This window comes from Sapajus apella, unplaced genomic scaffold, assembly GCF_009761245.1.
Source record: "Sapajus apella isolate SASKATOON/1434 unplaced genomic scaffold, GSC_monkey_1.0 scaffold30, whole genome shotgun sequence".
Lineage (NCBI taxonomy): Eukaryota > Metazoa > Chordata > Mammalia > Primates > Cebidae > Sapajus > Sapajus apella.
In genome coordinates, this window is record NW_022436970.1 from 20,219,927 (window position 1) to 20,233,986 (window position 14,060).

The 14,060-nt window shown below is 52.0% G+C and overlaps 1 protein-coding gene across 2 annotated transcripts in view; it reads left to right on the top strand.

The window, feature by feature from the left end:
• The window catches only part of ZNF407 (zinc finger protein 407), a 469,977-nt gene extending 467,246 nt beyond the window's left edge, over nt 1-2,731 (top strand). For both annotated transcript variants that reach the window (XM_032293888.1, XM_032293889.1), the window contains exon 9: nt 106-2,731. In XM_032293888.1, coding sequence (XP_032149779.1) covers nt 106-1,424 — 1,319 coding nt within the window. In that variant the 3' untranslated portion in view covers nt 1,425-2,731. The remainder of the gene's footprint in view (nt 1-105) is intronic.
• The last annotated feature ends 11,329 nt before the right edge of the window (nt 2,732-14,060 follow it).

Sequence of the window (14,060 nt, forward strand, 5' to 3'; positions counted from 1 at the left end):
GCCGTGGTGTCTCTGCCAAGGCCTTAATGCTTCTGCGGAATTGGTGTCTTTCTTATAAGCCTACAAGTCCTTTTCCCAGGCTCTAACTGGTCCCTGTCTCCCTAGGCATTGTTTCCAAGTCCTATGAGTGCCGTCTGAAGGGCCAAGGAGCCACCTTCGTGGAGACAGACAGCCCCTTCACCGCAGCAGCCCTGGCGGAAGAGCCGCTCGTCAAGGAGAAGCCCCTGAGGAACAGCAGGAGGCCGGCGCCACCCCCTGAGCAGGTGCAGCAGGTCATCATCTTCCAGGGCTACGATGGGGAGTTTGCCCTGGACGCCTCCGTGGAGGAGACAGCCGCCGCCACGCTGCAGACGCTGGCCATGGCCGGCCAGGTGGCCCGGGTGGTGCACATCACGGAGGATGGCCAGGTCATTGCCACCAGTCAGAGCGGGGCACATGTGGGCAGCATGGTGCCCGGGCCCATCCTCCCTGAGCAGCTGGCCGACGGAGCCACCCAGGTGGTCGTCGTGGGAGGCTCTGTGGAAGGCCATGGCATGGATGAGTCCCTCAGTCCAGGTGGCGCTGTGATACAGCAGGTGACCAAGCAGGAGATTTTAAACCTCTCGGAGGCTGGAGTGCCCCCTCCCGAGGCGTCGTCAGCCCTGGATGCATTGCTCTGTGCAGTCACTGAGTTAGGGGAGGTGGAGGGCAGGGCAGGGCTGGAGGAACAGGGCAGGCCCAGCCCCAAAGACGTGCTGATCCAGCTGCCTGGGCAGGAGGTCTCCCGCATGGCTGCCAACCCCGAGTCTCCCGAGATCCAGATGTTCCCAGAGGCCCAGGAGACCCCGGCCACCATGGAGGTGCTCACCCAAGTGGTCCGCCCCTCAGCGGCCATGGCCTCTCAGGAGCGGGCACAGGTGGCCTTCAAGAAGATGGTCCAGGGCGTCCTCCAGTTTGCTGTGTGTGACACGGCTGCGGCCGGCCAGTTGGTCAAGGACGGTGTCACCCAGGTGGTAGTGAGCGAGGAGGGTGCCGTCCACATGGTGGCTGGGGAAGGCGCCCAGATCATCATGCAGGAGGCACAGGGCGAGCACGTGGATCTGGTGGAGTCGGATGGGGAGATCTCACAGATCATCGTGACGGAGGAGCTGGTCCAGGCCATGGTGCAGGAGTCCACCAGCGGCTTCCCCGAGGGCGCCACACACTACATCGTGACAGAGCTGCCGCCAGGGGTGGAGGACGAGACGGGCGTGTACTCCCACACTGTGCTCGAGGCCACAGACTCGCAGGAACTCCTGCAGGCTGGGGCCACGCTGGGCACAGAAGCCGGGGCCCCAAGCGGGGCGGAGCAGCTGGCCAGTGTGGTCATCTACACACAGGAGGGCTCCCCGGCCGCAGCGGCCATTCAGAGCCAAAGAGAAAGCAGCGAACTCCAGGAAGCGTGAAATGTGGCACCTTTACTCAGCACAGGGCAGGTTGGGAGGGTTCAGCTCCAGTGGGGCTGTGTGCCTTGAGCTTCCTCTGAAACCTTCAAAACCATGAGGATGAGGCTTCTGTGAGCCCTGAGTGTGCACTCCCAGCGAGAGTCACACCGGCCACCAGCAAGGCGCCCACAGAGGGTACCATTGGCTGGGCCTCAGAGAGCCAGCTGCCGAGTGCATGGGAGGGCCGGCCACGGGCCGCAGCGGGGAGCTCCAGTCCACCGGGGCCCTTTGGTCAATGGCCTCCCCTTTGTCCTGGCCGTTGTGCTGAAGAGAAGCCAAGTGTTGTTGGTGATTTTTTCCTCTCACAAGTGTTTTCCCATTTCAGTTATCAGAGGGTCGTGGCTGTGGGAAAGGGTGAAGATGCCCCTCGTGGCCAGGGTGCGTCTGCTCGTGTAGTCAGCATGCAGCTGCCTTTACATTTCATTCTGCACTGGTTTAAAAATCGCAGCCGCAAGTGTTACCGTCTTGAAGCAGTCCCTTCCCATGCTTTTTTTTTTTTAATAATTTCAGAGTAACAGTGTCCCCAGACCAAAGGAAGCCAACTAGCTCTTTCATGTATAAATTTCCCCTCTTCAAACAGTTTTGGTGGATTCATTGCTCTGGTCACATTCTGCATAAAAGAAATCCTCTTCAGCCTATGGTTAAAAAAAAGCCTTGAAGTTTCTATTCAATTAAAATATATGTTGGTAAAGATATCCAATGCTTCTAATTTTGACTTAGTTTCATACAATAAAGCCTATATATGAAACGCACACTCTGGAAGATATTGTTTGTATCAGTATTTTGCTTTTTATAACAAGGGTTTGTTCATATGATATCATTTTGGCAGGATTTCTCTGTGATTTCTGTCCATTTGAAAATGCTGACATTAAACATTAACACATGGAGACTGTGCCCTGTGGCCCCTGCCGTGGCCCGCCAGTGTGGTCTGGGTTTCCTTGTGGATTCCCCTATGGCCCCTGCCGTGGCCCACCAGCGTGGTCTGGGTTTCCTTGTGGATTCATCTGTGGCCCCTGCTGTGGCCCACCAGCGTGGTCTGGGTTTCCTTGTGGATTCCCCTATGGCCCCTGCCGTGGCCCGCCAGCGTGGTCTGCATTTCCTTGTGGATTCACTGCAACTGTTGGATGCAAGTTTATGTTGCAGTCATTTGTTTCCTGATAAAATGCTCATATTCTTTTCCAAAACTGTAAAATACTCTTCCTCAAATGCAAAGGTTGTTTTGTTCTGTTTCGGTTTTCTTTGAAATAAAATTATAGCATTAAAAGATCGCAATGGCATGTTACTTTCAGCAGCCAGTTGTGGGCAGCTGTGACAACCGAGGGGCACCCCGGCGCCTGTGGCTGGCGGCTTCTCGCTGCTTCGTGGCCTCCGGACGACGCTGAGTGCTGCCATGCATCCCCTGCAGCCTGATACTGTTTCTCAGCATCTGGCAAATGGCCCAGACGCATTCTGGTGACAATAACATATTCTATCATGGATAGCATCTAGAAATCACACACACAAAAAAAGCAGACATGAGAGGAAAGGAGAATGGTCCCTTCTTTGTTTAAACACAAGCACCGTTGAAAATCTCTTCCTGAGAGAGCATGGGGACCAGCCCACACTTTGACCAGTTCGGAAGCAGAACCCACCCCTTCCCAGTGCCCTTCTCACTGCGGAGCTCTGTCCACTCTAGGCCACCTCCCTTTAGACAGCCACCCCTCCAAAAAAACAACTAAAGGTAAAATTTCAGGGCTGACACTGAGATCCGTAATTAGCTGAGTGTGACTTGCTCTTGTTTCTTAACAATGGCAGGGCCATTCAGGACTTCTTAAGCACTGTCTTCAGCAAACAGTGACAGGATCAAGGTGACCTTTACAAAGTGATGGCCCTCGCCAGGCTTCTCATACATGTTAAAAAAAAAAAAAAAAAAAAAGGGGGGGGGGATGTTTTTCCGTGGAAATATTTCTTCTTGATCAGTCCTCCCGTTAGCGGTAGTCCGCGGTCCTCAGCTTGGATGCTAATTCCTAACCGTGCTTAGTCCTGTATGGCTAACCTTTCTGCTGCAGTCCAGGGTGTTGACACTGACATGCTGCAGTTTACCGTTTGTGATTTATTTAGGATAAATATGTCTCAGGTGGCATTTAATCCTTCATAAAACCAGTGTAGCCTGCAGTGTCAAACCAGCAATCACATTGTATGCACAATGAAAAGAGCAGGCCTTTGCATAAAAAAAAATTGTACAGAAGATGTTTCTAGGCTCAGAAGGATTGCAGAGGCTTCACTAAGCCATTGTATCCTGTAATTACCTATAGAGCTGGGTTAATGTTACCTCTCTCTTCTCTCTCATTACACAACTATTGGAATGTAAAGGTGTTTAAGAAGCACATGCACAAATGTGTGCCTCAGAATAATGAGGCATAGCAGGTTTTGTGAGCAAGGGACATTCATTGTGGCATGGATGGTCTATGAAAAAGACACAAGCTTATGGCTTTCCTTGTGATTTTTGCCAGAGAATATGACAGAACTTTAAAGTTAAAAAAAAAGAAAAAAAAGGGCAAATGAAATATTTACTTGGAGACTAATCCAGAAAGGCCACATTTGTATTAAGCTGCAGCCAATTAAATGGTGGGGACTCAAGGACACCCTGCACGCAAGGAAGATCAGACTGCCCGAGGCAGCGGGGAGACGTGGTTTAGACCTCAGCTGCCATGGCGGAAGTCAAGCGGTGCTCTCTGTACCCGCTAGAGAGTTACAGAGCAAGATAGTTTCCATACAAAGGAAGTTGTAATCACGTGAGGTCACGTTCATGAAACAGACTCACGCAGGCATCATTCTGGGACGCCAGGCCTCACCAAGCAGTTGGCATGGAAGAAGCAGAGAAGATGCTGGCCTAAAACGTGTCCCACGCACCACAGAACAAGCAGGCAAGCGCGTGCCACCTAATACAGAAATCCTTCTGCTACATGGTTTGCTTTGAGGAACCAACTAAATGTGCCAAGGTTCTGTCAGTGCGTTACAGGAAATTCCAAAGTCATCTATAAACTCTGTTCAGAAATGGGACCCCAGAATATCACCGAAAAGCCAGAGCTGGGCGGTAGTCACAGTGGTAAAACCAGATTTATTCAGGAAAATGGCAGTGGGGGGAAAATGTCCTGGGCACATAACTGGGCTCGGTTCTGAATAAGGGAGCAGGCAGAGGTTTAGAGCCAGGAAGTGTGGGGCGGGGGCTGGTGTTTGGAAGATGACTGGAAGGATGGATGCATGGGGGAAGGGGGGTCACCTAAACCCACTGGACTGGTTCTTGCTGAAGCCGGGCCAGGCCATCAGATTCCACCTGATGCGGAGGGGGTGAAGCAGGATAAGGAACCTGGTTAGATCTCCAGCACCACCAAACATGGTGGGTTAGGGTTAGGTTCTCACCAGAGTTTCTGGCTAAACCTATTTGGCAGGGTTCTTTCTGAAGCTAGATTTTACAAGGAAGTACACAAATAGGAAAGTTCAGTTAAGCAAAGCTCTATCGAAAGTCCTAGGAGGTGGACAGTGAGGCGTCATCTCCACCCGATGGCCTCGAGGGGCACAGCGAGGACTCCGCAGGGCCAGGCAGCCCCAGCCCACGTCTGCTGTAAGAAGCGTGGGGTGGCTCCCCAGGGGGCATTTGTGCCCCACTCCTACCAAACTTCTTTTTCGTGGACAAAAGATAAAGTGATGGCGTCAGGAGAGCATCCGAGAACCAGCTGGGAATTCTGACCCAGAGCTGGTTCTAGGAAGAGAACTAGGGAACGAGAAAGGCCATTCACTTAGCAAACTAAAAAAGCTGCTTCTACTGTTTAATATTAGCCCATAATTTAAGAAAGCGCACAGCTCACTTAAGCAACCTCCTCCCGTTCCATCTTGTTGAAGAATACAATTCGTTTTCTACTCCTCTAGGGTGATATCATTTTACATGAAGAAAAAAGTTCTCTCGGATGGCAGTTATACGTTTCGGAAGCACCTTCTAATCAGGGATTGGTGATTCATTATTAGCTTCAGCAGGCGATCCATCTGACATGTAAGGGGAAAAAATTAGCAGCTGTCACGGCATGATGAGTTAATTTCCTGATGGGCCTGACACCGAAAAGCCATTTGGAGACATGGCAAAGGCTGACAAGAAAACCTGGCACTGCTTTATAATTGGAGATAAAGAAAGGGCAGAGAAACAGACCGGGGAGGGCCCCCAGGTCTGCAGGCTGGGGGGGCGCCTCTGAGCGCTGCGTGGTGGTGGGCCTGGCAGGCTGCGTCCAGGTCCAGGGTGGTCGCTGGAGCTCCCTCGGGGATGGGAGTGGCCTAAGGCCTGGCATTCTCCCAGAGAGGCAGAGCGTGCGTGCTGGCCTTTCCATGGTCACCTTGGTGATTTTCATAATCGGCGCTCAGGATTACCATCGTGGGATGACTTTTCATCACCACGAGAAAGTAACCCATTAAATAAATACTGTGGAAACCCAGGCGGGCAGGAGGGGTGGGCCTGGGGCAGCAGGCGGGGTTCAGCCTGGCTTCCCTCGCCCCCCACCTCCACCCCTTGAGCTGAGCCTCCACAGGGCATCCATTGCAAGCCCAACGAGATGAAAAAACACTTTGCAGGAAATATCCTGAAGACGGAAATTAGAGAAATCAGAGTATGAAGCCAGCTTTGAAGTAACAGGCTGCATGTGCTGGTCTTCACGGGGGAGGAGCTGTCTGCTGAAGGCTCAGCATGTAGCTGTCTAGAATCGGGCCCCCGCGTCTGCACCCTAAAACCCTCTGGTGTGAATACAAAGGGGCCTTGCCTATTACAGGCCAGGACATGTCGATGACTCTTGGCTTTCTTGGACTCTGGATCTGTAAAATCCACAAGGCAGAGGTGGGTCTTGAACCTCCTGCTTGAGGAGTAAGCCTGAGGGAAAGACCCTTCTTCCACCCAAATGCTTGCGCTCTGCACACAGGACACAACCCTGCTTTTCTCCGGGCTGGACTCAAAGGACACCCCCCTGAAGAGCTCGCCAGCCGGAGGCAGAAGACAGCCCGCATGCTCCAGCTGTGGTCACAAAGCCCATTACCAGAATTAAATAAATCCGTTCTAAATCTCCCAGGCAAAGAATCATTTGCTTCCTCCATGGCCCTGCATTTTCAATACCTTTTAATAAATTCTTTTAAAATGACCTAATTTCAGCGTGGCTTTCAACTTCATAAAAAGACGATTTGTAACCAGGATAAACATGAACACAGGACCAGGCCTCTGGGTCAGCGCCACTTCGGTCCTCTCCAGGATCTCACGTTACCCTTCAAATAGCTTTTTAAGTGGAAGAATAAAAACCAGCCCAAAGTCAGGGTGTGTTTTTTAATTTCCAAACTGAGCTCTGGTTTGAGCTAGAGCTTTCCGAGGCTGATCTGGGCTCCTGCGTGTCCCGTTGGCATCGGGCGCTCCTGTGCAGGAAGCCGTTGGGGAGCCTCAGTTAGAAAGACACCTCCCGGAGCAGGGCCACCTCCGTCCTCGCCTCCACTGCTCCCCAGAGCCGCAGCACATCTGCAGAGCTGTCATGACTGATGTGTAAATGGGGCCATAACCCCCGAGCACACGCGACGCCCAGGATCCGCTCCCCGCTTCCACCTGTGCTCCTGCTGCAGTTAACAGAGAGAGAAGACATTTTCACATCAGAGTTGCAACATATGGTCCATGAGAGAGCATGGTGTTCCTAACCTATGCCTGGGAGCAACGCTGCAAGGGACTTTTCTGGTAAGAGTGGGGACTCACAGTGAATGTCCAAGGCGCAGTCTCTCACCCACATTGAGAATGCCCTGGGAGGGAGGCAGGGTTCTGTCCACAAGGCCACATGTGTCCCCCCTCCCCTGACCCCCCTGCACGTCACAGGGCTCAGGTGCCTTGTCCTTTACCTCTAATTCCAGCTGTAAGCTCACGCCCCACACACAGCCTCTGCACGTCCATCTTCCGGCCCTGAGCTAGCACCCAGCAAGTTCCTGTAGGTGGACGGATAAATATGTGGATCGTCAATCGTCATCAGTTGATCCTGTCTTCTTCCTCACCTTCCTTTCTGTTGTTTTAGTCATAATGTTCTCAGATAACACAGATCTTTGGCAGGAATTGAATCAAATGAATGACTTTGAGTCGCCCTTGTTCAGTGCAAATCCCTCCACCTACTTGCACTTTTTCCAGAACATTTCTCGATGAGCAGGGTCCTGAGACCAAACTTCACGGCAGACACTGGATACTGTCATATATGGTGAGGTAACTTGCCTACTCTAGCAGCAGGAAGAGATGCTGGGAGAGGATTTCCACTTCACTCGCAGCCATCATCCTCTTAAAGGAAGCCTACAAGTTCCTTCTGTTTCTAGTAAGGCGTGTCTGCGTGTATCCTGATTTCTCCCTCGCCCTGCAGACTTGGGCCGATGCTGTTCATCGCAGCAAGGTTATTCCTTCCTCCATATGCTGAGCGAAGAAAGCTGGTGTTTCGGGGAGTCTTGAATATTGGGGACTTTCTCTTCTCTAGAGAAAGCTCTTTGACCACAGGCAGGAAACGTCACACAGGGGAGCCTAGTTAACAGGGGTGCGGTGGCCTCCTGTGCGAGCAGCAGCGTCTCGTGACGGGTCATCTGGGGCATGCTGCAATGAAGCAGGTCCGGCGGAAGGCAGAGCGGAGCAGCAGACAGGGAAGACAGCACCCTAACACCCTGTCTGTCTGGCTCCAGAAAGCATGCCTCTCACATCGCTGTGCCTCTGCCATGGAGATCCAGCGAGAGTGTCTCAGATGCAACGAATACCATAAATCTACGTGAAGCAAGTCCTAGGGGAGGAGGAATCATGGGGTCTCCCTTGGAAAGGACAACGAATACGCCGCAGAATGGCCCCCAGCATCCCCGAGCAAGCCCAGCAGGCTGTGGCCGGTGCTGCATTTCCAGTCACTTCTTAAGGCCTAAAGAAGACGGCTCATCATGCCCCTGGCCTCTGATGCATTTGGAGCGGGGAGAAACACATGCTTTCTCCGTGAGAGGGACTCAAGAGGTCCCAGAAGTGCAATCCTAAATGGACAGGCTGCTCTTGCAGAGAAGGCGCCTCCAGGCCTGCAAGACTCCAGCAGAGGCTGGTGGGCTCGATGGAGACTTGGCCTAAAAGGGCATCCTCACTGGGCCCACCTGGCCTTGGGGTTTCCAGGGCATGTTCTGCAGTTCTGGGGAGATCTGCTGACTGGATCTTGAGCTGAGGACCACAACTTCACTCCAGGCCTTCTATTGTATGAATCAGAACTGGCCTCAGATGGCTGTGATGTCGGAGGAGTCACCTGGGCATCGTGAGGCTAGCGGGTCCTCTACAAAGGGGAGGCTGAGAATAGACAGACCCTAAAATTGACACCAGCTCTAAGTCCTTTGATCATACAGACAAGTCTCAGCAAGTGTCCACGAATTGTTGAAGGAGAGTATCAGAAAGACAACACGGCTGAACATGGCAGTGATGGCAAAGTGGCCCCAGAGAAGCTGAAATCCATATGAGGTGGCCTTCCAAGAGGTACGTAGCAAGTCTTAGTTACACGGAGGGCAGAACGTCTCCCAGAGCAGCGGGTGTGAGCTGCAACCTGACTGAACACATTCAGGAACCTGGAGAGAGGACGCCAGGGCCCATGGGTGGCCGTGGGAGGACAGGGGAGGGAAGCCTCAGAGAAACAGCCTCAGACGCTCATGGCAGGGCTGTGCAGGCAGAGGCCCCCACACTCCCTGCACAGAGACGCTCCCAGCAGCACAGTCCTCTGCCCCGGGGGTCCTCAGCCAGGTGGGCTGGCCCCAGGGAACAAGTGGCCATGTCTGGGGACAATCTGGATTGCCACAGCTAGATGTGGAGTGGGTGAAGGCCAGGCCACTGCTGAGCCCTACAGCGCCCAGGGTGACACACGCAGCCCCTCAGCACTGGAGTCCTGGGAGAACCCACCCAGGTCCCTGTCCCCTATGTGCCCTCATCTGGGCTGGCGGTGTCACCGGGCATCTCCAGTAAGAACACGTGGCTCTATTCCTAGTGTAGAAATAAGCTGGCCTGCTGGCATGAGCTCTTCTCCTCTGAGGGAAGGAGAGAAGTAAGATTTGCTACACGCAAGGGTAACGCAGCCCTGCCAGGGTGCATTTTCAGGCCAGGTGAGCCCCTGGATGTTGGGGGGCCTAGCGGGCCACACTCCATCTCCATCCCCGGGGCCTTCAGGTCACACCCTCTGGTGGTGGGAGGTGAAGCCGACCCCCCCACGCCCAGGAAAAGCAGGGGAGCTGGGCTGCAGGATGAAGTGGGTCCACACTGTGCCCACAGCCACGGCCGCTCATTCTGTGTGTGGCACGCACTGCTGTCGCTCCTGTTGAAGATGGTACCCAGGAGAGGAAGGGGTGTCCCTCCCAGAACCTGAGAGGACAGAGAATGAAGCAAGGAGTGAGGGCCCCACCTCCTCCCGGCAGCACAGAGCATGGTAGGGTGGGCTTTGCAGGGTCCAGCCTGTCAGGGCCAAGGCCTCAGGACCGTCTGTGGCTCGAAACACGCACATGTGTGCCTTATTCCTGTCGAGCCAGGCTCTCTATCTAGAGGAAACGCAAGCAGGCTACCAAGAAGGAGAAAGATCGCTCGGTCCCGTGCAGTCAGACTCCACACGTGAGAGCGCACGGCCCCATCCAGCCAGCCCTGTGCGGAGCTTTCCAGATACACGGCCTTCCCTGCTGCCTCCCGAAGCCCACGGGGCATGTGGCATCAACCACACTTACAGAGCCTCAGAAAAACTAAGGAGCTCGCCTACTGACACGCAGCAGAGGTGACGGGGCCCCATCCCCAGCTTTAGGTCACGGCTTCACTCCTCACTCGTGCCAGCAGCAGACACACATAGCATGGCGGCACCAGTCCCTGCCTGAAGCGCTTTCATGCCTGACATAGCTTGGGTCTGTGTCCCCACCCCAGGAGATTTCGAGGTGAGAAACACCCTTCCTGGGGAGGATGGAGGGCGGGAGGGCAGTCCTAAGCGGGTGCTTTCCTTCCCTGGAGGGGCTCCCTAGGAAGATGGGCAGCCTCAGGTCTGGGAGTCCGGATGTCCACACCCAGGCTCCTCTCCTGGGGACAGTGGGGACAGTGGGGACATCACAGCACGGAAGCTGATAGCTCCTCTCTGCTTTCTCCTGATGCTTCATTTATTTTTCCACCTGTGGATCGCAGAAGCCACCGTCTGTGTGTTTTTCTCTCTGTTGTTCTCTCAATACTGCCTGACATCACAGTCCTGGGAGCTCCTCCCTGCAGAGGACAGGATTGGGCTAGCGCCTGCCCTCTTGGATTTCGAGGCGAGAAACACCCTTCCTGGGGAGAATGGAGGGTGGGAGGGCAGTCCTAAGTGGGTGCTTTCCTTCCCTGGAGGGGTTCCCTAGGAAAATGGGCTGGAGACCCCGGCCCCTCCCTGAACCCTTAGGTTGCACCCCCCGCAGCACCCTGCAGCCAGGGCTCGGCTTCCTCTCCCTGTGGTCTCCTGTGCTCCTGGATGTGCTGCTCTGAGGATGGCATCCATTGGATCCCAAGCCTCTAGGCCTGGGTTTTGCTCCTCGCATCTTTGCAGAGGCTGTGGTTTGGTTTGGGGCTCAGTCACCTGCACCCCTGAATGTGAAACAACGTGCCCAGGCCTGAGCATCCTTGGAGGTCGCCACACTGGCCAGACGATGGTTCCTGGTCCCCACAATGTCCAGGTGGCTCTGCTCACACAACAGAATTGTTCAAAGAATAAAGAGGAACTAAGCCGTGTGTGCATGCTCACCCAAAAGCTCTGTGCTGTTGTTCTACCAGGGGACAAAACCCATCTTTGCAACAAGTGGATGGAAGTGCGTATTTGAGCCTCCAGAGGGTTGGAATATTGGCCTTGCCATCCACAGAGTCTTGAGCTTCTCCATGCAGAGGGAGGAGGAAGAAGAGGAGGAGGAGGAGGAGGAGGAGGAGGTAGCCTGAGCCACTTTCTGGCATCCTCAGTTTGCAGTTTGCTCTTCAGCTGCCATTTTGACGACACTTTGTGAGGATTAGCTCAGGGAGAGCCCCACACTGTGCAAAGCCGAACAAGACTCGAGAGCAAGACTGGAGAGCTATGAACCATCTGCCCTTGGGGCTGGGACCCCAGGGTCACCGAGACCCAGAGAAGCCCCTGTCCTCTGTCCCTGGGATCACTTCTGTTTTGTTTTTGTTTTGTTTTTTTTTGTTTTTTAATAAAATACATACAAATAGAAGTGCTAGCATTTTCTTTCTGTACCAGTGGACTGTCTGCATCCCTTTCTGGTGACCCCCACTCAGAGACCCCAATATTCAGAGCCTCGCTGTCTGCTCTTGCCACGCCTTGACATGAGATGGTGCTGAGGCCCAGCTGAACTCGGTTCCATTCATTTCTAAGTAGTTTGTATCTTCCTGATCTGAAGAGAGAGCTTCCTCTGCGTCACCCTGAGAAGGCATCATCACACTGTGCTAGGATCCTGTGAAGGGGCAAGACGTCCCTAGCCCCAGCTCCTGTTCCTCCCATCCCTGCTCTCAGTGCGGCCTCAAAACCCACTCCATTCCCACGAACACCCACCCCATGGGACACACGTTGCATCTGTTCAGTACCCCAAGCCCACTGAAGAGTCAGAGAACCAAAAGACCAAGAGAACAAAAGAAGAAGCAGGAGCAGAGATAAGATGAGATTTAGGAAAGGCAGACATGGCTGGGGAGGCAACACTGAAGGGCGCAAAGCAGAAGCCACAGCCCCGCCTGGTAGGGGCACCCTGGCAGTGCCAGCAGGCAGCCAGGCTCCAAGGCCCATCTCAGGCCTGGCTGCAGGTACTGTGGGATGTACGTGAGCCAGGGGGTGAAAGAAGGCCCCTTCCTCTGTGGGATCTTTGCAGCCAAACCCCCGGCCCCACTCCCCAACCAAGAAACAGCAGGACATTTTTTTCTCCTGTAGAAATCCAACCAGAAAGGCTCTAGAGCTGGGGACACAGCAGAGTGGAGGAGACGCCAAGCACCAGGTGGGACTGAGAGAAGCTCAACACCCTGAGCAGCGAGACTCACCTCCCCAGTCTCCCTGGCTAGGCTTCTGGTATCATGGAAGCCAAATATGTACCCCCAGGGAGGAGACTAGAAGATTCTTTTCTGGAGACACTGAACCACTCCAGAGAGAAGCCCTCCACAGAAGACACTCGAGGATTTCCCAGTGGAAAGGCTGACTGCTGTCAGATGGCTCTGGAGAGGACCAGTCACCAGGAAGCCCCATGTGCCCACAAAGAGCTTCAGTCAGCCTCAGTGCCTCCCTCAGCTATACACAGGAAGCCAAGGACCCATGTGAATTAAAAAGATCAAAAATAAATAACAGCCTGTGATCCCAGGGGAGGCTGAGGCAGGAGGATCACTTCAGACCAAGAGTTCTAGAACAGCCTGGGCAACACAGTGAGACCAAAATTGAATAATAAATAAGAGGGAGAAAAGGAACTCAGCAAAGTAAATTTGAAGAAAATTCCCTAAAAATGCACTTAAATAATAAGAGAATGTATGCTTCCATGAAATAACAATAGATTTTTTATATTGATTTTCAAAATAGAAGAAAGAGGTCCAGAAAATTAAAAATACAGTAGATAACTATTTTTAAAAGCCCATGGACAGGCTGGGAGATAAAGTCAGGGAAAGTTCTCTCAAAGTAGTACCAAAAGACAAAGAAATTGAATATAGACTTTTTTAAAATGAGAAAACTAAAGTATCAATATAGGATATCTGAAACTGACTAAAAGAAGGTCTAGAAATAAAAAATAAGAAAAACGGAAAGAAGGAAATGATCAGTGAATACAAGAAAATTGATTAGACAAAACTGAGGGATAAGAGTTTCCAGCTTGAAAGAACTCATTAAGTACCCAGCAAAATAAATGAATAAGACTCATATTGGTTGTCATGAAGTTTCTGAAGCCAAGAATATGCAATACTAAAATCTTTCTCAAGGAAGAAAAAGCAAAGTAAAAGTCACACTATGGAAGTTAAAATGACGTCAGACTTCTAAAAGCATTAATGGGTACTAGAAGTCAAAAAAGGAATCTCTTCAAAATCCTAAGGGAAATTTTTATTGTCAAATAAAAATTCTGTTACCAGCTAAACTATCAATCAAGTATAATAGTACAATAAAGATATAGTTGGATATGCAGTCTCTCCAAACATTTGCCTCCCTTATGCCCTTTTGCATTAAGCTACTGAAAAATATGCTCTTGAAGAGTGTAGATTAGTCTTGGGATTCAGAAACAGGTCAACATAGGAGAGAAAAAAAGGGAATGTTCTGAGTAATGATTATTTGAGCAAGCAAAAGGAAAGGCTCTGAGAAAAAAGAAAAGAACTGATCAATGCCTTTGTATATTCATCAGTATAGAAAACATGTAATGAAGGTTTGGATAGTTGGGAAAGAATGAGTGACAGCATATGAAAAAACCAAGCTGACAAAAACAGTGAGGCTGTTGTTAATGCAAAACAAAACAAAACAAAACAAAACAAAAAACAATAAAACCCACTAAACAAGTGTATAAGAAAGAAAATCATGTTTTAGTACAGGATAATACTTAACAGTGAACAATATTTACATAGTCATA